We start from the raw sequence: 24,690 nt of genomic DNA, 5'->3' as shown, positions 1-24,690 counted from the left end.
GCTGGTACTGAAAGTGCGTGACTACATTCAGCCTTTCATTGTACAGACGGATGCCTCTGACAAGGGAGTTAGAGCAGTGTAAGATCAACAGTATGATAAGGGTAGAGAGCATCCGGTAGCCTTTATTAGTAGGAAAGTACTACCCAGAGAGCAGTACTGGGCGGCTATTGGGAATGAATGCTTTTCCATGGTGTAGGTCTTGTATAAGTTCCACCCTTATTTGTTTGGCACTAAGTTTGTGGTGCAAATAGATCATAAGCCACTGAAATGGTTGATGGCTATGAAGGGAGAGAATCCCAAGTTGTTGAGATGGTCTATTTCTTTGTAAGGGTTAGACTTTAATGTGGAGCACAGAGCTGGATCGAGTCATGAGAATGCCGATGGACTTTCCCGTCGGTTTTACCAATCTGACCACCCAACCTCTCCAGGTTACGAGTTGGTTCGGGGTGTTCTGATCTGAAAGGGGCATCTGTTGGGATGGAAAAGCCCTCTGCATGGTAAAAGACATGGACCCCTTCCCTGAGTGCCCAACTGTACTGTTGTCTGGATCCCTAATGCTGATTTTTTGTCAGAGGCAAACACGGATCACATGTGTGTGCTATCATATAGGCCTGTCACACAGATTGAGGACTTTTTAGACTGGGAGGGGTGCCCAAAGCACTGCCCTATAGTGGTAGGAGGCTACTGCCCTCACCAGGAGTTAAGCAGCACAACAGTGGTGGTAGCAGCATACCGTGTAGTGATTAGTAGTAGTGAACAGGTCCTTTCTACCCTGTGTCACTGGAGTGATGCCTACAAGCTCACTCCCCTTTTTAAAAGTTCTGCTACTGTCAGCTTAACTCTGCCTGACCTACATCAGGTTGATAAGGAAGCGCGTGCATGATGGAAACCTGTGCTGAGTGCATGTATGCTAACAAGAAATACGCTACACAAAGGCTGAAGCATGGTGCAGTGTGCACATGGTAAATGTGTGTGTGCTGGCAGTGTGTGTTTTTAAAATAACACACTCTGGTAAAATACAGAAAGGCTGGAGAACTTAACGTTGCACACTTACTGAATGTGTTAGCTGCATGTAGTTATGTTTGCGGTGGCATAACAGTGATGTGCAGTAAGCGTGTTGTGGATGTACACTAAGTGCAAATGTGTCATATCTGGTACATTTCATGGAGGACCTTGGGTTTCATTTTGAGAAGCCCAGGCCTGTCTGGTGAAAACATGAGGAGTAGAGAAATACCCTCCGACATATTTGTGTATGCTGCATTCCTGTAAGCTGAGTGGGACATGCACTGGAGGATGGGAGAGTCAGGCTCTCTCTCTGCATTTCAAAGGGCTCTTTGATTCAATGATAGCTCACATGGAAGGGGCCTGGACACTTCTTAGTAAGAGAGAGATGGGACTGGTAAGGGAATCATAAAGAGGAGGGATGAGGGACCAGGATTAACCTTTTGATGCACATATCACTGTGGCTGACATCCAGGTGTGAACTCTGGTCACTCTCATGAATATTTTGCTGATTATTCAGCTTCGGAGTCCTGCCTGCTGTGACAGACTTCCTCCTTTAGGAGGAGGAAGAAGAAAGTGGAAAGAGGCCTATCTCAAAGAAGAAAAACCCCAATATAAAACTTCAAAGACTCAGACACTAAATTACATTTTATGTCTGCATAACCACTATAAGTAGTGGAGTTTTAGACCCCAAACTTTGTCATTTGCAGAGGAGCCGGATGGGCTGTGTAAGGAGGGGAAGCTCTGCAAGATTTCTGACTGTGACTAGGACTAAGGGGCCGAAGCTGGCTAGTCTCCCTGCTGGTTGAGGGGACATCACCAAGGGAAACCAAGATCACCTGCCCCAGAGCCTGAAGCACGAGCGCCTGCCTGCTCACCAAGATCAGTGTGCCCAGTGAGGGAAAGGAGAACGTCAGAAGGAGCAAGGTCCAGAGGGGAGCCCTGACATGAGGACAGAATGGGATGTAGCCCATGTGCCAGATTGTTTTGGTGACCCCATATGCCAGGAGGGTCCACTGTGAAATGAGCCAAGGAGTGAGGTGTGAGGAACAGGCTCCCACACCGATTGGGCCATAGTCCCTGTGTTCGATTGTTCGGTGACCCCCTATGCCAGGAGGGTCCACCGTTGACTGAGCCGAAGAGGGAGGATTGTCTGGTGGGTGCCAGGCCTGCACAACCTTTTGGTGGGTGGCACCAGAGAGAGGGCCACCATGAACACATACACCAGGTCAGCCTGATTTGACTGTATCTGTGATTCCCCCCAAAGGAGCCTAGACTGCTCAACTTATGCTTCCCAACTGAAGGTCAGGTGCAGAAGGGTTTTTTTGGCTCAGTTGAACAGGATCCATAGTAAGACGGACCCAGAGACATCAGGAGTAAATGGCCTCAATCACCACAGTTGGGCCCAGTAACTTCTGCTTTTCTGTAGCCCTCTGAACGGGATTCTGACACTGTAGTACAAAATGCTGAATATCCCTGAATGCTCCAATACAATATTTTACTAGAGAATGTGACTGGAATTGCCCCAGTGATTAAGTCCATGTTACAGCAAGGCATCTTGAAAGAGATTTTGGAAGTCTATGTAATTTCCCAATTGTGGGCCTGCAGAAGCCAAGTGGCAAGTACTGCATAGTGCAGGACCTTAGAAAGATTAATAACATTGTTGCCCTGTGGTACCGAATCCTGACATAATATTATTTAAAATACCCTGTGAAGCTGAGTGGTTCAAATGGCTGGTTTGGGTCAGGCATTCTTTTCCATTCCACTGCACGCAGAGAATCAGTTTATTTGCGCTTTCGGGTTTCGAAATAGAATTTTGGCATGGTGCTGAGTTTAAGAAGGGTATACAGAAATTCCCTTGATCTTCAACCAGATCTTGAAAAAGAATCTGGAGACTTTGAAGCTACAGTGCAATTCAGTCCTGGTCCAGTACATTGAAGACCAAGTGGTGGAAACAATGTCAGAAGATGTATGTAGGCAAAACAACATTGCCTTGTTAAACCATTTGGCCGAAAACGGACATAAAGTGTCCCTGCATTATTGTTAAAAAGAAGTCCTGTATTATGGGAAATCACATTGAGACACAAGACTGTCCAGATGTCTTAAAGCTTTCACAGCAGTAGGTGTCAGCATCAGGCAGAGTAAGAATATAGTAATAGGCTACCCAATTAGAGTGATGGTCTCTCATTCTGTACAGACACTTCTCACTCGCATGAAGACCCAACACCTGAGCAGCAGCAGATTAACAAAATATGAGCAGGTCATACTTGCAGTTGACAATATAATGCTGAGATGCTGCTCCAGTTTAAACCCAGCCATGCTGTTGCCATAGCCTGAAACTGAGGTCGAGCGGGGAGAGGCTGAATATGACGGTCTCGCTGTGACTGAAATATGTACCAAGACAAGACCTGACATTGCATATGACCCCCTTGCAGAGCCTGATTATGTATTGTATGTGGATAGCTCATGGCTGAGAGCTGAAGGGGGTCGTTTGAGAGGTGCTTATACTGTTTGCACCCTGGAAGGTGTAGTGGAAGCCTCCTGGCTCCATGATGTATTTCTACCCAAGTGGTTAAATTGGTCTCTCTTACTAAAGCTTGCTGTGTCTCAGACCAATTGAATGTTACTATTTTTACCGATACTTAGTGTGGCTTTGGTGTCGTTCATGACTTCGGACAGGGTTGGTCACAAAAAGGGTTTATGACAAAATCTAGGTCTTCCTTCCAAAATGGTAATTATGTGATAAAACTATTGGAGGGGCTGCACAAGTCTCTGGAAATTACTGTAGGTAAAAGCACAGCACACAAGAGTGACAACGATTTTGTAATAGCTGTAAATCACTACTCCGATGAAGTTGCCTGTATTATGCTCATGTTTTCTATGCATTTAATGGGGAATATACAAATGAATCAGAGAATAAGACCAATTTCAATTTGTTGTTGACTGTGGCTGACACTTGAAAATAAGTCAAGAGAATGCCTGTGTGTAATGGGTTGCAATATGTCCTGCTTGTGGTGTGTATCTTCTTGTGTTGGTATAAACCTACCACACTGGAAGGAATGACAGTCTCACCGTGGCCAAGTTATTTCTGCAGGAATTCCTCGCTTTGGATTTCTGGTTTCCCTTGAGTCAGACAGTGGAACACATCTCAATGAGATTCTAAGAATGAAGTGCATAACTTTCCAGGTTGAACAATGTCTGCACTGTAGTTACCGACTTGAAGCATCTAGAATCATCCAACAAGTGAATGGGACTCTGAAGTCCCTCCTGGCTAAGGTGTATGCTCCTACCTCTTTTAAGTGGCCAGATGATTTGCCTTTATTGTTGATGAATTTCAGAAGTACACCTGATCGGCTTTCTGGATGAGGTACTCATGGGGAGGGCCATGAGGTTGTCTGCTGTGCCTGCTAACGGACTTGTGAATATTTCAGATTCAGATGGTATCCTTCTGGCTTGCTGAAAAGTACTGGCTGATGTGGTGCACTCTGTCTCTCACCACCTTGAAGCTGTAACTGCCCTTTCAAATTAGGAGCAGTGTCACAGATGCTGGGTCCTGGTGAAAAAACACATCAGAAAGCTGTGTTAGGAGCCCCATTGACTGGGCCCTTCTAGGTGATCCTAGTCACCAACACAGTCGGCAAATGTGGTGGACTGCCTAACTGGGTACATGTCTCCCATACACAGCAAGCAAGAGTTTCTGAGAAAGAGGTGTTGACAGCAACCAAAGAGTTGCCAAGCTGGATCCCTGATTACCCAGAAGGAGCAGAGGGCGATGAAAAGACCACCTATGTATCTCAGATTTAAGCAGTGATTTGAATTTCAGAAGTGACACAGGGTCGAAGTGGGACGAATCCTGAGCCAGTGGTAAATGAACCAAGAATAGCCACAGTGAATCAGCATAATGCTCAAGTGAATGACGTCCCTTACCCTGGAGAAGGACCAAGTAATGGGACCAAGTTGACCGCAGAAGGGAAGAGTGGCAATGAAGCTCTGAGAGATTAAGATCAAGGTTATTTGTGGAATGCATCCCACGAACTGTCACTGACAAGACAGAATTGAGCAGATGAAGTGACACTGGAGCTGAACAGAGAAAGAGGGTGCCCAATCGAAGGTACTTAGCTCCAGAGTGGTTGTATTTTGTTGAAAGTGAACTTGACCCAATTACCTACGAACATGGGTACCGATAGACAGTGTCTGCCGAACCACAGTAAATAAAGCTACACAACTGTGGAAGTTTGAATTTCTTTAGGTTGCTGATTCTAAACATTGTATCTGAACTGGAATTGAACTGCATCTATGAACTGAACTTTGTCAACTCTGAACTTTGTTGAATTCTGAAGATTCCCTAGGGCCAAGGATCCTAAAGAAGTGCATGCTTGCCACTTTAGAAAAAGATGGAGTAGGGTTAAGGATGTAGCCTTACGGCTAGAGCGGTCGACTTCAAAGCTGGGGAACCGGGTTTGAGTCTCGGCAACAAGGCTCAACAGCCTGTGATTCTGGGCAAAGCACTTAATCTCCCTGTGCCCAACAAAAAAAATGAATGTGTCCTTGTGTAACGAAACTGGTGCTATGTAAAGCACTCTGATATCCAATATCTTCGGGTTTAGTTCGCGCTGTATAAAACTAAAAAAAAAAGCAAAAAAAAAAAGAAAACAGGATGACTCATGAAAATAATTGTATGTAACTTAGTTGTGTAATAACGAACACAGTTTTGCTACTTTGCACAAGTAATTTGCAGTAATAATCAGCTTGCTTGCAACTGTTCCTCTTTTTTAAGGTCTGACTATAGAGAAACAATAGTTATTCTTTCAAAGAACCAACGTAGAACTAATATAGTGCTGAATGTCATTTTCATTTTCATGATTGTTTTACTAATAGGTTTGAGTTCTCCTGTAGATGGTAGTCCTCTTAAGTTTAACCCCTATTCATTTCTACTACGTCACACCCTGTAGAACAATATGACTTTGATTTTAGGGTTTTGAATAAGGATGCTTCAGAGGGAGAACTCTATTCAAATGTCTTTTTTAAATTGTTACATGATCGTTCACACTTAATGCCAGCTAAGGACTGTTATGTCTGCACTAACTTACCCGCCTCTGTAGAAGAAGGCATGGTCTACCACCACAACGCCCTTCCTCATGCCACCTCTTATAGCATAGGTCTTAGTTTACTGTATCATCAAGATAATTTTGAATATTATTTTTCAAATTATGATTTGGTCCTGTGAGAAGTGCCTATGTACAAACATCTGAATCCCCATGCTAATGCAAAAGAGATGGACTCTGTGTGACATTTCTTTAGGTCCTGAGGGAAACTTAACACTGCCCGTGTCCATAGACAGAAGCTGACTTATTTTTTAAGCCCAAATGATAAGAAATATATTGATGGTTGAGAGACAAGAGAGCCGTTATTGAGGAAAGGACCAAGATATGAAGAAATATTGAAAAAGTTAAAACGGGAAGGAATAGCAGAGGCACAGAGATTTGGGAACATAACCTAAGCTGAATTTAAACTGGAAACTAAAAAGAAAATTATGCTTGGTGAAAAGAGAGGAGAAGGTTCCAAACTTCCAAAGGGTGGGATGTAGTGATTGTCATCATCGGTTTGAGATTCTCGGCTACAAGGATCAGATATTTGCAGGGAATTATCCCATTAGCCAAGGAGTTTATTCTGTGTGCAAATCAAATGCTTATTTTAAACTTCCTGCCAATTGAGTGGGGAGCTGCTACCTAATGTTAGTGTTTTCTATGATCTATCATGTAGATGATTTGGATAGTCAAACAGTTCAATTTTCTGCTAAGCATAGCAGTAGTGCATCACAAAGAGTGAGAGATATTTTTGGTGTTATGATTCCCTCTGCGAGTGCTGTTTTAAATGACAGCTTGAGTTTTGCTAGCTATTGATTCTGAGCTAATAGCTATTAGATCCATGGTCTTGCAAAACAGACTTCCTTTAGATATTTTACATGTAAAAGAGGGCGGATAATGTCAGATGCTAAAAGGTCAGCGATGATGTTCTTACATCCAGGACAAAAGTAAGGAGGTTAGAAAATATGTGAAGAATATTACTGGAATGTCAACAGAACTGAAGAAACTTGAAGCTACACGTGCCACAGAGCCAATTAGAAAAGTGTTTTCTGCGGTAGGCAGTTGGCTTTGTAGTATTGGTAGTGAACTTTTAGGCACTATATTAAGAAATATTTTGATTGCTGGTGTTTGTTTAATTTGTTTAATTGCTATGGTGAAGGTATTTTATATTTGATGACCAAGAGGATGACATTTGAGGGAAAGGAAACTAAGAGGAAGAGGGAAGAAGTTGAATTGGAGGATGAACAGTGTAGAATTTTACATGAGATGGAGTTGGAGAACTCTAAACATAAGCAGCAAAAGACAACATGATTTGAAGCTGGGCTCAGAAATGTTGATTGTTTTGTGTGATGACTATTCTAGCCATGGGGGGTGGTGAAGCAGCAAAGTTTAGTGCTTCACACATTTATACATTAATAATACTCATTGTGCGATAACAATATTAACTTGTGTGCACTGCATTTACCTGTAGTGAGCCACATATGAAGAGGTGGTGCAGCGGCCATGGTGCTTGACTCCGGACCAAGGGGTTCACGGTTCGATCCCCAGTACCGGCGGCAGGTTAGCCCAGCACCATGTGACTCTGGGCAATAGCTTGCCTAATCTTCCTGAGGGCCCCCAGCGCCGGGACACCTCTCCGGAGGTAGCTGTGCGCTTTACAAATGCTGGTATTATTATATGTACATAATTATAATCAATGTATTTACAAATCTAACTGTATCCAGTGGGCTGCCATTGTTCTCTTCTCTAAATGTTGATATGAGTTGCTACTAGATCTGAGCCACTCTAATTATTTCTTTATCAATTGCATTCCAATATTATGTTCATCTCTCCTCTGCAGGTGCGTTATCACGGAGCACTTGTTAGTTAGAATAGGTGCTTGTTTACTGTTGGGAACTGTTAGATTGGAGTGAGACAGTCTAAGTGAAACTTTGCCATGTACAATTGGGGTGGGAGAGAGCATCCTGGATCAGACAAACTGGACTGTCGCTAAATTTAAGGCAGTACAGATGCACATTTCTTTGTTTGACGCTAGAAACGTGGGAAGTCTATCTACTCCGAGAGAACATTGTCTTCTGATTGGAGGGCCGGACTTCCAGAACCTTCTACTTAGTATTAATTGTGTGTTTCATAGAATAGTTTAGCAGAAGCTGTCCTGACTTCGCTGAGAGAAGACATTTTTGAACTGATTCTTCTTGCCCAGGGTGTTGAACTTCATGCTTGAGCACCAGTGCCTTTCCCCATACCTTAATTTAGTTCTTCTGATGCTGACTCCTTCCTCTGTGAAGTTCTCCATTATCATTCTCAATGCATTATTTAGAATAGGGAAATTCCTTTATGAAACCAATTTGTTTCATATTCTGCGCTCTCTATTTCATCATACTTTACATCTTTTTCTTCATAATATACAAAATTAGATTGCATAATTATATTGATATGCACGCTTTTTGGATAAATTGAACTACGAAAATTGATGCCGTGTAACTTCACTTAATTTACTAATAAACCTTCATGGCTTGGATACCATCTTCTTTGTTGTTTATCTGTGGAGCTACATTTGTTTCCCTATAATTGAAATGTGTTGCTGATGCTAGCCCCTTTATACGCTTCCACTCTGCAATCAAAGGTCCATAGACCAGTGGAGGATCCTATACGACGACTATACTAAAATATTTCAGTACATGGACATCCGCTGGATCAATGTTTACTCAACGAGTGCAGACCTCACCAAATCAACAATAAAGATATTGCAAAAACTGAAGCAACAGACTTGCATTCAAAGCAGTGACTCACTGTGATTTGAATGTTCCACATTTAATTTTGTGACGTAGCTAAAAATATTTTAAGCCTGATGAAGAAAGCCATTGAGAATATACTTGGTATTGGCATATTTTACAGAAACAACATTAATTCTCCACATGATGGATAACTATATAATGTATTATTTTGAGATAAAGATATTTATGGATGATTGAGATATATATATATATATTTTTTTCTAGTTTAAAGCAAGATATACATACACTGCTGCAGTAAAATCAGTAAACATGGCAGCTCGAGGTATCCACATCCCGATGCATGATGTCACCGCAATCACCTAGAAAAAGATTTTCAGGGAAAAAAGATTGGTCAATATGCTTCATAAAGCTAAAATAGAGGCACATAGTTGCTTTTTAATTTTCTAATTTCTATGCACTTACTGGGGCTGCTGCATTGACCCAAACAAAGAGTGATCTTTTGGCGGACGGGATTTTTTTATAGATATAATGAACTTCTTCCACAAATACTAAATTTGCAACTAGTGTCATTAGAGTCAAGATGGCAAACAAAAATATGCCAGTTAGGTCCAAATCTGAAAAGAATAAAAAACATATTTTGGTCAATGTTTAACAAAATAAAGTCAAATAGCACCACAAAACTTCTGATTTAATGATAAATCACAAAGCCACATTAAGCAAACACATAATAGCAAGAGTTCTCTTCTAATATTTACGATTATTACCTGGTCCTTTTAATCTTTTACTCACTTTGCACAATGGCAATTAACTAAACAGAGCTTTGCAGTCAAATGTAAATGTAGTGGTACCCAAGCACAATGTCAACACAGAAGTGTAACGCAGGCTCCTGCAACCCATTCAGTGTAGAAGAGCCCCTACTTTAGGGGGCCCCTGTAATTTACCCCCATCCGCTGTATTCCATTTAGCCATGAGTCCATGATTTTATGTGAGATATGGAAGTTTTATTTTGCATTACGACCCTGTGTCAGCAGCTAAGTGCTGGGCGGAATATGTCAAAATAGCTACTTATATTGGTAACATTGTCACCGATTCTTTCTATTTAGGCCAATACCAATCAAATGGATAAACTGCACACCATTTAAAACTAAGTATGAGGTCTTGAGTTTAGTGACAACCACCAACTATCCTCCATTTCATCAGCTGCTACTGTTGTGCGTTAGCTGATGGTCTGAATTGAATTCAAGCCCTCAACTTATTTACAACAACTAACATGTATACTGCTCATGTGAGGATGAAGGGCATATTGATCTGAAACTCTCTATCTACATGCTCAGTGGGCATGTCAGTCAGCTGTTGGTCAAGTTCAGCCACTAAAATAAACCAGGAGGGGCGTGTCCAAAATGCGCTCGAGCAGTAGCGTTTCTGCGGAGCTCCGCCGCACTAAATCTCTAGCAGGCGGATCCTGGGGGACTAACCATCCCGGGACACCGACAATCAGCTTGGGAAGCACTGGGCTGCCCGGAGACTCCGAACAGAGCGAAAACAATAAGCAGAAGCGGCCCTCGTGACCGCCTAAAGTCAGGACCATCAGAAGCAAGATGGCAGAGAACGGGCATCGCTGAGGCCGAATGAGCAGAGCAGCTGGCTTGGGGTCCCGGTGCGGCGAGAGAACACAGTTGCACAGAGAGAATCACCCGGAGGCCTGGCGAGAGGCCAGAGGCAGTGCGACAAGCAAACAGAGGCTTCCACTCCGTGATCACCCAAAGTCCGGACAGAGCAGAGTAAGATGGTGGAGAACGGTCATCGCTGAGGCCAAGTGAGCGGTGAAGTGGGTTCGGAGTCCCAGAGCCATGAGGGGGCGCGGCCGCACAAGGAGGGACATAGGAAGGCACAGCGAGAGGCCCGGTAAGCCACCGGGGCCTCAAACATAGAAGAGAGCAGCTTGAGGGGAACGACCGGCGCCTGTCCAGTGCCTGCATCGACTGGGAGCTAACAACCCGGGAGTGGCCCTTCCTGAAGCCGAGGACACCGAGCAGGGAGCTGGGAGGCTCCAGGCCATGTGGAGCCCTAACAGAGAGACGTGAATGCTGGTAGGTGCTGGACAAGCTAATTGACAGGGGCGGGGTTGTTAGCTTCACAGAGGAACGGCGGACCAGGCCCCGCCCCCCCTCCTTTGGCACTGCACCTTCGAAGATCGTAACCAGTGGCCTGCACCTCCACTCAGTGCCAGTGGAGGTTGCTGAATACAAGGCCCTTAGATGTGCCAGTAGGGTCCTTCACTAGGTAATCTCTGCTGAGTACTCACCCGAGTGGCCCCAAACCAAGAAAATGGCTAGACAGCAGTGGACCTTGGCCCTTCAACAGCTATAGAAGGGAGTGTTATCCCGCCATTAACTTGAAGCCAGGGTTTACCGGGCAACACATTGACACGGAACGATTCTAGCCGGGCACACCAACCAGGACCGGTCCAACAAGGGGGAGCCCAGCTTAAGCGTCTACCCTTCCAGCCACAGTAGTAGCCCCTGCATTTACCATATATAGCACAACCCTGGCCAATGCTGCCCCACCGTCAATAGCTTCTGAGTACCCACAAGGCACAGAATAAAGGATCTAAACCGGAGACTGCTCTTCCTTCTTTGTAGTGGTAACTAGTGCCCCGGCGGGCACACAAACCATTGAGAGCTGGAAGAGAGTGCTACACTGTCCAAGGCTGGGATCATATTGGAGGAGGACCAAACTCTACAGCCGGACCCCTAGGAGAAGATATGCCTAGTGATCTGGCTCAAATCTGTGCTGAGATATTGGGTGCGAGCACAATGACGACCATCAGGCCCAAAATGGATGCCACCATAAAAGAACTCATCACTAAAGGCTCCACCAAGTGGACGGAGCGGCCCCGGGCTCAACATCTCTGCACCATGTCGGCCCCGTAGAAAAGCAAGATGAGAATAATGAGGCCCTGCAACGCACAGATTCATGGAGGCCCTCTTCAGCTCGCTGCGGGATGATGTAGCGGCCTTGAAATTGGAGGTGTCGAAAGAAGTAAAAGAACTGCACCACGACATGAGCAAGCTGGAAAAAAGAGTCGATTCAGTAGAGCAGTCAGAGGGTGCATGAGAAGAAGAATTGGAGTGGTGCCGTAGAGAGATCCTAGAGCTCAAAGACCGCAACTCTGATCTCAACTAACACCTGGAAGACCTGAAAAACAGATCTCGCAGATCTAACATCCGCATCAAGGGCGTTCCATTGCAGGTTGATGCTGGCCACCTGGAGGACTAAATCCTACGACTCTTCCGCCACATTGTTCCAGAACTGGAGGGGAAGGACATCCCGCTTGACTGCACGCATAGAGCTGGGCGCCCCTCATCAGCACCTGGCTACCCACAGGATATCCTTACGTGCCTCCACAATTACAGGTGAAAAGAACTCCTAATATCTGAAACACAGGATCAATCTTACATCGCCTTTGAAGGGAACAAAGTCCGTCTATTTCAGGATCTATCCATCATCACTCTACAAAGAAGACGTTCCATGAGGCCTATCACAGATTTTCTGAGGGAAAAAGGGGTGAAATACAAATGGAGACACCCCTTCCGATTAGTTTTTGCCTGGAACGGGCAGACATACACAGTCCGTACACCACCTGAGGCCGCAGAGATACTGGGAGTAGAACTGGAACAAGAGTCCTCGTTGCAGCGGGCTGGTTCCCAGGTGGCTCTGCGGGAGTCACACCGTAGATTAAACTCCAGGAATAGGTGACAACAACAAGTGAGCAAACCGACCAAAATAGAGAGCTTCAGGGAATGGTCAGCACTGCTGAAACAACTTTCAGATCAGAAGCAATTTCCAGAATGCACAGCTGAATGATTAGTACTAAATCGATACCAAGAACAAAGACACGACAGCCACAACTCGATGACCAACTTAGACTTTTGAAGATAATAGAAAGGGAGAAATGCTACTCTGCCGGAACTGCCGGGTCGGTATCGGGGGAGGCACCCTCGGGTCCGATTTCAACTAACTGATGGAATCTGGCAGCGGCAGATGCATCCACACTTTTTACACAAGTCTGGACACTGGCACTAGTGGCCGATGACAAGGACCCCTACTACGGAATCGCAAGTTCTGCACCACTTGGTGCCTATGTTTAAATTGTTTTAATGTTTATACAGTTAATACATTTTACAATGCACACTAGTCAGCCACACTGTCGCGCTACGACCCACCTGTTAGGTACAAGCTACAACCCGTCACAATGGGACCTGAACAGTGGCAATCAACCCTGACACTGTATGGTGCGAATAATTAGTCTGAATGTGAGGGGTCTGAACCCACCAACCAAAAGAATAACATTATTGGCTCAGCTTAGGACGGCGCGCTACGATATATGCCTCTTACAGGAGACTATTGGGGCAGGATGCGATCTAAATGGTTCGACTGAGCGTATTCAACGTTCAAATGACTTTATTCGGATAGGACCATATCCATAAAAGCGACCAACAGTATTGGTCAGCAGGCCCGGGGAAGAAAGCAGGCATCGCTGTATTAGTTGTCACACACTTCCAAGGACAATTCCCCCAAACCCACTCTGAAATCACAGGCCGTAAGCTTTCACTGTGGATATCCTTCCATACTTACATGTTCAATATAGCATGCCTCTTTGTCCCTAACAATCACAAGGAGCCCTTTTTAAAGCAAGCAATTGGCAATATACTAACGACGCCCGATGAAAAAAATAGTGATAGGGGGCGACTTCAATCTGGTGCCCGGCATTTCTCTGGACCGGTCCCCTCAACGGACGAGGTTCACTGGGGCATTCTCCCCGCAGGATACTCGTTGCCTAGCAGACGCAGGACTGGCAGACGCTTGGAGGGATTTACACCCCACCACACAGTCATATTCATTCTTCTCAGCCGCGCATCAATCGTATGGCAGAATTGATTATTTTCTAGTTTCGGCATCACTGCTCCGACTGGTGACACAAGCAGAACTTGAGGTGGCCTCTATCTCAGACCATGCTCTCCATACATCTTACACAAAATTAACCCTCCCGCAATCCGAGGAGTAAAATGTGGTGCCTTAATCTGAAGATGCTATTTTATGACTCAGCTGTCAAGGAAGTAGAAAAAAAGCTATTATAGATTACCTGACAGTGAATGATGATACACACACGGAAATAGCAACACTATGGAACACTGTCAAGGCAGTGGTACACGGAACATATATTGCCATTGCAGCGCGACTTATCAGGGAGCGTATGGCGAAGCGTGCTGAGTTGGAAATGGCAGTGAGATACTCAGAGATAGCACAGAGGTCGACAGGTTCACACCGCACCAGGCGTCAGCTGACCATTGTTGACCTTGATATGGATGCAGCGAAGCATGCTTTACTCCACACAAGACAAAAGTGTTATGCCAGGGGTAGTAAAGCTGGAAAATTATTGGCCCATATGTTGCGAGCCCAAACCCATTCCTGCAGCAGACACAGATTGTTTGGCCACGACTGGAAACTCAAATATAGCAATATTACATGTTCAGAGGAGTTCTGACAACTTTTGGGTCTAGTGCTACTGCACCTGCTGCACCATTGAAATCATGACCCTGTTGTCTGTAAGCACGTGTGGCTGGCAGTTTAGTAGTAAAATTTAGCATAGCTCTTGTATATTAACTTTATTTTTAACGTGCAATGTTATTGCAACATTTAGAATTTGATCATAATGACCACATTGATTAAGTTGAAAAAATCAATCCGATAATGCCTACAAAGTGCAAAGAAAGGTACTAAGACATGAATAGGAAATACACAAACGTTCTAAGGCTAAAGCATCTGCTATACACCACTAAGTAATAAAAAGCAAGCATTCCAGCATGCTGTTAGAAGCTGCCTGCCTTTTCTGTGGGAAGAGAGCTTATCTTTACAGTGAATGGGGCTTAAACAGTGTGAACAGCTTTAGTAGAAGTATCGTAAATGCATGCAGCCAGGGAAAGTTGAGAAAAAAAACCAAGTTCCACACAAAAGCGAATGAACACAGTAATTCGGCCTGGGAACTGATAAGAGCTCCCTTCTCAGATACATTAAATACAGGGGTTTTCACAAGCACAGCGCAAGCACTGTGCAGACGAAACCTAAAAAGCTCAGATTCGTCTTGTGGGGGAGTCTACCATGGAGGGTGGTGGAGGGGCAACGGGCACGGTGATTGGGATTTTAGAATGTAACTTTTCACAAGGGTGAGAAGTCTTCATACAGAGGATACACTATGATTAAATAAGAGAGCACAAGAGGCGTTTCTCTAAACTGGGAAAAGGATGTGGCATAATGGCCAGAGCTGTCGGCTTTGTAGCTGGAGAACCAGGTTCGAGTCTCGGCATCGGCACAACATCCTGTGATTCTGGGCAAATCACTCAATCTCCCTATGTCTCCTAAAAATGAATTTGTCCTTGTATAACTTAACTGGTGCTCATGTAAAGCGCTCCAGTACCTTCGATCAAGTTTGTGCTATATAAAACTGCACCAAAAAAACGGTGCTAAGGTAAGGGATCTAGAGGCATAAAATGTATTACTGTCAAGTTAGTCATTCATTTAAAACAACGTAGAGTCCATTCACCATGGATAATGGTGTGGGTGCGGGTGTCACAACCTGGTGTTGCCTAGTAGTGCTCCTTGGCAGTGGATAGGCCTCGCTGACCCAAGAACCCCAGGTTGACCACTGACAGAACTCTTTGCGGCACATGTGGTTCAATTTTCTTTGCCACCTCAGACAACGTGACATGATAAACCATGTATCAAGCATGACAAAATGTGATCATTATGATTCATCTACTCAGTAACACTTTGCTCCAGCAGAGTAGTGTACTAATCATTCAGCGCTACAGCACGTTCAATAAATAACCACATCATAACGTAATGTACCATACCAGGGAAACATTTGCATTGTGAAATAAAATTTATATATCACTTCGTAATCATCACATGGTCAAGCAAGAGGCTACTTTCTTGTGTAGAGTATGGGGTTACAAGGAGGTCTATGTGGAAAGCGCTGGTCAGATATGCGAGAAGTTCGGAGGGTGCTCCAATCTCATCATGACGAGATTGTGCCTCCGCTTAAGCATGGAGTAAAAAGGGAAATGTAATAGAAATAGTCACATTTGCTTGCACTGACCATCTTTAGGCAGTTGGCTAAGAGCATACCCACTAGAATTAAGTGATTTAGCGGCTGTGTTTTTTTTGCATGATTATCGTCTTTCAGCATTAGCCACATAATCCAATATCTAAAACATAATTTACAGATTCTAACACAAAAAAAAGCCAAGTCAAATTGCCCAAAGTTACTAAATCTGCAGCGAGACGTGTTGGCAAACAGTGGAAGGACCTTTGCAGAGGCTGAACGGCCTCCTTTCAGTTTTTATCGCTGTAATTGGGAGCTAAACAATTTCTAACAATGTGAAATGTTTTCCCAGATAGTGTTAACTTATGTAACAAGCATTGGCAAAGCCAATAGGACTCGCCTATGCAAGATCTATTGGCTTTGTCAGTGTTTTTTTCTGTTTTACAACAGTACGGCTGCTAAAAAAACAGGGATTTACAATGCAATAGGTCTTGAAATTGCGAGATTTTGAGCTAGTGGCATTGTAAATGACAATGCCTTTTATTTGTGTTTAAAAAAACATGTAATAATAAAATACATTGTCATTTACAATACCAATAGATCAAAGTTTCTAAAATGCAAGACCTATTCTATTGCAAATGCTTGTAGTGCACAAGCCCCCCATGCTGTACTTTCACGTTACTAGAGGCCACTCCCATTTCTTTAGATGAGCAGTGTCTAAATAAAAGGTGCGCGACTCCTATTAAAGTGAAATGCCATTTGGGGCGCTTTTACCCAAAAAATAATTTGTTTGTCAAGTTGACAAACAAATGCTTTTTTTTTGTAAAAGTGCCCCCCGTGAAGGCACGCACGAGGCGCTGAATGCTGTAGGAAAGCATGTAGTATCTGCAGTAGGAGAAACGCATTAAAGAAAATAGTGCTTATATATTAAATATGACATACTGTGCAACAACCGAAGTAAAAGGGCCAGTCCTCATTGGAGGTTACAAATGAAGACAAGGCGGTACTAAGGAGGGACAAACAAGTCTATTAACGAATCAGAAGCCAGCTTTTAAGAAGGATAATGACACAAGCCAATGACAAATATGGCGAAGAGTGTGCGGGTCTTCAAGTCTATACTGCAATACAGCATGCCTCACAGAGCAGCACGCGCAGTGCCCAGGCTCGACCTAAAAATAATTCACTATGACGTGGGTTAATGTTGGCCATGAGCAAATGTTGTTTTTTTTTACTTTGGCAATCATTGACAAAGCCAAAAAGTAAAGCTATTTAGCATTGTAAATATTTATTTTGCCATTTCAAACTGCAGCGCAGCTGCTATGCAGCATGGTTGAAAGTAAAAAAAAAACAGCATGTGGCCAGAGTTGACTGCACTATAGTGTTTTTTTCAATTTGAGCCAGGCTGCTGGAGTAGCGAAAGTTTAGCTCCACCCTCATCATCACAGATATACAATATATACATGCACTTAGCACTACACACTTGTGTGTCCTAATGTTATTAATGTAAAATGTTGCACTTAAATACAGTACTGTAACTAATTCACTGTAGAAATAGAAAATCATATACACTGGGTGCCTTAACCTTATTAAAAATTAAATATAGTCTTTGGAGTTTGGATAAAATAATTTTCACACTATTAAAATGTGTTCACATTAGAAACGAGAAAGATTTATGTAAACGTGTGCATTAATGTCTTTGCATTGGTATTCATAATGTAGTTCTTAGTCACACTTTTATTTTTGCATTCAAAGCTACTTTATATTTACTTAAAGTGCAATGTAAATCAAATGTTGAATTTATGTACTGACACGTGTCATTAATTTTTAGTTGTATGAGCACAATTAACATGTATTAATGTGCACCATTGAGTTATACGTTTAAATTGACTCAAGAAGGCCTACATAAAATAGAGTTTTTTCATTTCTGCTTGAGTATCTTTTCCCTTGCAGGTACTTTCACATGGTTTGTTAATTTGAGAATAGATGTAACTCTGTACTAGTGATAGAGAGCCTGAGAAGAGGACCTTAACAAAGAACACGGAGAATCAGAGCATAAATTGCAGTAATGCATCAATGTGTCGCTGGTGACCAAGGAAGATGTCGTTCTCTGGACTGCCCAGGGAGAGTCTGCTAATGTTGCTGCTCACAACATGAGAAAGCTTCCTCTCTAATTCCACATCGCCCACCTGCAGATCCCCAAAGGATTCTCCATCAGCCCCACCTTGCTCAACATCTACATGGCTTCGCTCACACCCATCGCCATATCCCACGGACTCAACATCATATCGTACGCAGATGACACCCAAATCATCCTCTCGCTATCCAATGAACCCAACACCCCCAAATACAACTTTCAAGAAGGAATGGAAGCAGTCGCCAAGTGGATGAAGAACAGCTTCCTACAACTAAACTCGGAAAAAACCGAAGTCCTCATCATGGGCCCACACCAGATGCCTGGAATAGCAACTGGTGGCCCCCCATCCCTGGGAACCCACCCTCCCCCACCGACCACGCACGCAACCTCGGAAACATCTTGGACTCCGAACTCAAAATGGACTGCCAAATCAACGCTGTTACCTTCTCCTACTTCCACATTCTCTGCCTTCTGCGAAAGACCTTCAACTGGATTTACCTCGAATACAGGAATACCATTATCCACGCACTCATCAGCAGCAGTCTGGACTACGGCAGTGCACTATTCGCCAGGATCAACAAGAACCTCACCCGCAAACTCCAGTACACCGCCACCAGACTAGTCCTCAACCTACTGCGCCACTGCCACATCACCCAACACCTGCGGACCCTCCACTGGCTACCCATCTAGAAGGGAATCACCTTCAAGCTTCTCACCCATGCCCACAAAGCCCTCCACAACTCCGGACCTGCCTACCTGAACCACCACCTCAGGTTCCAAGCGCCCCAAAGATCCCACCACTCAGCCCAACTCTCCCTTGCTACAGTGCCACGCATCAAGAAGTCCAGACCAGGAGGCCGCTTCTTTTCCCTCCTTGTGGCCAGAGCATGGAGCTCCCTCTCTGTCCACCTCCGACAGACCCCTACACTCCAAGTTCATGAAGGACCTCAAGACCTGGCTCTTCAATAAATCAACACGAACATCCAGGAGCTGTGCAACCCAACCCCCTCCCCCCCCCACAGAGCCTTGTGGCCCTTGCGGGTGAGTAGCTGCGCTTAATAAACCTTGATTGATTGATCGAATGGAAAGGTCAAGGAAACCTCTGATGGTGTGAACAAGGGGTGTTACTCAGAATATTTTTGTAACTAGTGTTCTCATAGGTTGATGTTGGTCACTTTTCCCTTGGACTTTGAGAGGTACAGCCATCTATGCTTTCCCCCTTTATTCTTTGCTGAGTGTGGCTCAGGCTAATAATATAACAGTTAGAACAATACCTGCCCAGTAATAAAATATAAACAAAGTACTACATAATATATCAAAATGAAAAAACTTTCCCAGTACACCCCATAGGAACCAAAAACCCCACGGTTCTTATAATACCATCTTTAGCTAGAAATTAATATATTTATTCCATTTTAGTTCATCACACGAAAAGTAATTGCCTTTTTAAACAATAAAGATAATAGAAAACAGCCAAGATATATATGTTACTGTGTGGCAAGATCTCTAGGGCTCCCCAAATTACCAACAAAACGCCCCCACATGCACTTTCTTAAAAGACACACTCAAACAAAACAATCATACTGAATCTATCTCAGTCTTCAATGATTCAGATTTCAAATTCACAAATCCATAAAAAACAATCACAAGGACTGCTTTTATTTGTGTGTATAGACCAGGAACAAAATTAGTCTTACAATAACATCTCCTTGCTCTAAATATTCAATTGGTACATGTCACAGAGTTTCTACATCCAATGTTGCTCCGATTAATTAAATGTCCCGGTCTGGCCAGTTGTAGAGTAGCGCCGATGCGCGTTTCGGTATTGAGCTATCTCTGAGATCAACCTTCTTCAGGGCATAGCCAAAATTAAAATCAATAAACCTACAAAGGTGCACGGGGGGTTTATTGGAAATGAATACCAGGGGCCACCTGGCAGGATAAAGGAGAATCGATCAAAAAATGTGTGGCCTATCTTGAGCCACTTACCTATTCAGGCTAAACGACGTACTGAAACAGTAAATGTCTGTTCACATAGTGTTAGCCCAATGTGCAACCCACTTAGTGACAGCCAAATAGGTTACCGAAAACAGAAAAAATATAAAAAAGTATCGACCTCGTATTTTGATAGGACAGAAACCCAGACAAGTGTATATTACCACAAATAAATTAAGAAAGGGAAAATCAAATCAAAAAAATGTCCTCAATGTCACCAAGTAGGTTTTTCTTTCTTTAGCGACGGATTGACTCAAACAAGGAAATGATGGCTGGTCGTGGTAGAAGTATATGTTTTTTAACATGCAATGTGAATGGTTTACGGTCCCAAGCCAGGCAGAGAGTGGTTTTGAGGTATCTGGAAGAAAGTCAGACTCATATAATTATCTTGCAAGAGACACATTTGGTAGCAAGAGAGAGCAGGGAGCATTTCACTAGACATGGTTGGATTGGGAGTTTTATGGTGACTGATCAAGGTCAGTGCTGTAAAGGAGTTGCGATCTTGATCAGGAAGGGCTCAGGGTAGAGATAACACGCTCCAAAACTGATAGCAATGGGAGGTGGGCTTTAGCTAGGATGAGTAGGTATGATTTTGAGTATATATGCGCAATATATTATGGGCCAAATGTGGACAAACCCCATCATATCGTGGACCTAGAGCTAAATTTAGCAGAGTCCTCCGTCTCCCTGATTCTGGGGGGAGATTTCATCACTCTGCTGGACCCCATCTTAGATAGATCAACCCAGAGGGAGGGGGCTCGGGCACCAAGGATGATACATGCTCTCAGAATCATGCTGCAGGATTTGGGATTGGTGGATGCTTGGCACTATCTAAAAGGTCAGGAGAGAAGATATACTTTCCATACCCAAAAATATGGGCATTTTTCCAGGTTAGAATATTTTTTTGTCGATAGGGGTTTGCGGCACATATTAGGGATGTAGACCATCTCTCAGGACATATTTCAGACCATTCAGCTATTATTTTGTCACTGCAACTTCCTGGGTATAAGCCGAATTTAAGGTGGACCCTGAAGCACACATTCTCTTGGCTAGTGAACTGGCATTCATATTAAAAAAAGCCACTGCTGAGTTTTTTTCTGATAATGTAGGCTCAGCCCCCCCAGGAGTTGTGTGAAACACATTTAAAGCTTTTATTTGGGGGTATTAATCAGTCAGGGACACTTGAAGAACAGGAAAGAGAGGGCAGAATTGGCCAAATTAGAGCAAGAGATTGGGGTGTTGGAGACGCTATTTTGAGAAGTAACGTTGGTGGGAAGTGTTAAGGGAAACTGCATACATAACTGTTTTATTTTATGGGAAACTGCTTTTAAAAACTTGAAAACTGCCTAAATATTGCTGCACTCGTGTCTAGAATCGGAGATGTGTTCAATGCTCCTAGGGCTGGTTACTTCCGTGTAGGTCACCATTCTAGTCGTTGCTACGATCGCGCTAGAGCCTCCCCACGTGACTACGCTCACTCGGCCTCATTAGGAGCCGATGACGCGACCGCGAAGGACGCTATTTTGAAAAGTAACGTTGGTGGGAAGTGTTAAGGGAAACTGCATACATAACAGTTTTATTTTATGGGAAACTGCTTTTAAAAACTTGAAAACTGCCTAAATATTGCTGCACTCACGTCTAGAATCGGAGCTGTGTTCAATGCCCCTATGGCTGGTTACTTCCGTGTAGGTCACCATTCTAGTCGTTGGTACGATCGCGCTAGAGCCTCCCCACGTGACCATGCTCACTCGGCCTCATTAGGAGCCGATGATGCGACCGCGAAAGGATGCTATTTTGAAAAATAACGTTGGTGGGAAGTGTTAAGGGAAACGGCATACATAACTGTTTTATTTAATGGGAAACTGCTTTTAAAAACTTGAAAACTGCCTAAATATTGCTGCACTCACGTCTAGAATCAGAGCTGTGTTCAATGCTCCTAGGGCAGGTTACTTCAGTGTAGGTCACCATTCAAGTCGTTGCTACGATTGCGCTAGAGCCTCCCCACGTGACCACGCTCACTCGGCCGCATTAGGAGCCAATGACGTGACCGCACAGCGGGTGCGCCGCTGGCGCGCCAAAGGCACGCCTAAGGCAAGCCCATCTGCGCCCGTCCGCGCCCAGTCGCGACCAGGGGCCAGGACCCCTGCTGGTCTTAATAACATAAGGCTTGTCTACTCACGTGACCAACTCATATGTTGAAAGATGAACTTAATAGCAAGTGTAAACACTCTATCTGCTGTGAACATCACCCTTTACAATGCTCTAGCTGTGACTTTAGATTTAGCTCTTCTCTATCGAGGACTGAACTCTTAGGGGAAGAAAAGGAACTTGAAATGCTTCTACTTAATTGTCGCTCCCTCCCCAAACACGTTGTGGAGATTCATATTTTATTGGAAGATGAAAAACCTGATATTTTATTTCTCACGGAAACTTGGTTAGACAAAGATATGGACTATGCCATCACACAAACTCTCCCACCACACTATATGATACAGAGGCAAGACCGAGATGTCAGTCGGGCAGGGGGCATTGCCATTATCTATAAGGAGGAATTTTAATGCCGTATCTCAAATAACCCCATCCCTAACTGTGAAAGAATCTTGTTTTCGATTCAGGTCTCTCCTGTTACCACTTTCTCGGGCATCTTACTTTACCGCCCTCAGGCCCTACTGGCCCATTCTGTCAGGTTTTGACATGAAGTGTAGCTAATTTGGCTAGCTCACTACCTAATTTTCCAGTATTGGGAGATTTTAACATACACTTCGATAAAGCCCAACTCCCCCAAATAGTAGATCTTGTTGATGGACTAGCGGCCTTTCAGTTTAATCAAAAAGTCCCAGGGCCAACACACAATAAAAGCCATCTATTGGACCCTATTTTTTCTAACATTCAATCTTTGACTGCCTCTCAAACTCTTCCCTTACCCTGGTCTGACCATTTCCTGCTCCCATTTACGTGGGTTAGGCAGGAGTTAAGTCCCCTAGTCAAGAAAACAAATAAGCTCATCCGGACCTGGTCTACTCTTCCATGGAATGTGTGGGAGAATGAATTGGACATCACAAGACCCACACCCCATCCTAGTCCCATAATTGCTAATGATTGCTTCAATAGCTGGTTAGAGTCCTCGTTCGATATTATTCTCCCAAAAAAAGAGACACAGATAAAAACTGGTACCAAGAAAACCCTTGGTACTCTCCGGGACTCCGGAAGCTTAAGCAAGAGTGCAAAGTACTGGAAAGGAAATGGAGAAAAGACTTCTCATCTAGCAATAAAGTTAAATATAGGGAAGCTATTAAACATTATAAATTAGAGATAAAATCTGCACAAAGTCGTTTTTATCAGGAGAAAATAGCATCAGCGGTGAATTCTCCACGTGAAATTTTCTCGACGTGGGATACCTTGTTTGCCTGGACTTCGCCGTGGGCTGTTCCCTGCATCTGTGGTGTTTTTCTTCTGCCGCAGCTCCTTGCCGGACCCGCTCCGCGGGTCCCGCTTCGCGGTGTGGAGAGAGGCGCCTTGAGCATAGAGGGGCTCTGATCTTGGACACCGGACTCTGGGCTTTGGCAGGCAAGTACAGGGCTGCGAGCGGACCCGCAGGGACTCCAACTCCCAGGAGCCCCTGCGTGAGGTCAACCCACAACACCTGGGTCGCTCTCCCTGACTGCCACGCCCCCGCCCTAGCACTTGAAAGCAGCCCCCTTCCTGATCGACGTGGGATACCTTGTTTGCCTGGCATTCGCCGTGGGCTGTTCCCTGCATCTGTGGTGTTTTTCTTCTGCCGCAGCTCCTTGCCGGACCCGCTCCGCGGGTCCCGCTTCGCGGTGTGGAGAGAGGCGCCTTGAGCATAGAGGGGCTCTGATCTTGGACACCGGACTCTGGGCTTTGGCAGGCAAGTACAGGGCTGCGAGCGGACCCGCAGGGACTCCAACTCCCAGGAGCCCCTGCGTGAGGTCAACCCACAACACCTGGGTCGCTCTCCCTGACTGCCACGCCCCCGCCCTAGCACTTGAAAGCAGCCCCCTTCCTGATCGACGTGGGATACCTTGTTTGCCTGGACTTCGCCGTGGGCTGTTCCCTGCATCTGTGGTGTTTTTCTTCTGCCGCAGCTCCTTGCCGGACCCGCTCCGCGGGTCCCGCTTCGCGGTGTGGAGAGAGGCGCCTTGAGCATAGAGGGGCTCTGATCTTGGACACCGGACTCTGGGCTTTGGCAGGCAAGTACAGGGCTGCGAGCGGACCCGCAGGGACTCCAACTCCCAGGAGCCCCTGCGTGAGGTCAACCCACAACACCTGGGTCGCTCTCCCTGACTGCCACGCCCCCGCCCTAGCACTTGAAAGCAGCCCCCTTCCTGATCGACGTGGGATACCTTGTTTGCCTGGACTTCGCCGTGGGCTGTTCCCTGCATCTGTGGTGTTTTTCTTCTGCCGCAGCTCCTTGCCGGACCCGCTCCGCGGGTCCCGCTTCGCGGTGTGGAGAGAGGCGCCTTGAGCATAGAGGGGCTCTGATCTTGGACACCGGACTCTGGGCTTTGGCAGGCAAGTACAGGGCTGCGAGCGGACCCGCAGGGACTCCAACTCCCAGGAGCCCCTGCGTGAGGTCAACCCACAACACCTGGGTCGCTCTCCCTGACT

The 24,690-nt window shown here is 44.8% G+C and overlaps 1 protein-coding gene across 1 annotated transcript in view; it reads right to left on the bottom strand.

The window, feature by feature from the left end:
* The window catches only part of LOC146805218 (organic solute transporter subunit alpha-like), a 628,012-nt gene that overhangs the window by 373,335 nt on the left and 229,987 nt on the right, over positions 1 to 24,690 (bottom strand). The window contains exons 2-3 of the mRNA XM_085622418.1: positions 9,290 to 9,441; positions 9,113 to 9,186 (exon numbers count right to left, since the gene is read on the bottom strand). Coding sequence (XP_085478544.1) covers positions 9,113 to 9,186; positions 9,290 to 9,441 — 226 coding nt within the window. The remainder of the gene's footprint in view (positions 1 to 9,112; positions 9,187 to 9,289; positions 9,442 to 24,690) is intronic.

Source organism: Triturus cristatus, chromosome 8 (assembly GCF_964204655.1).
Source record: "Triturus cristatus chromosome 8, aTriCri1.1, whole genome shotgun sequence".
Taxonomy (NCBI): Eukaryota; Metazoa; Chordata; class Amphibia; order Caudata; family Salamandridae; genus Triturus; species Triturus cristatus.
Note: the sequence above shows the minus strand (reverse complement) of the source record. Positions and strands in the feature narration are given on the sequence as shown.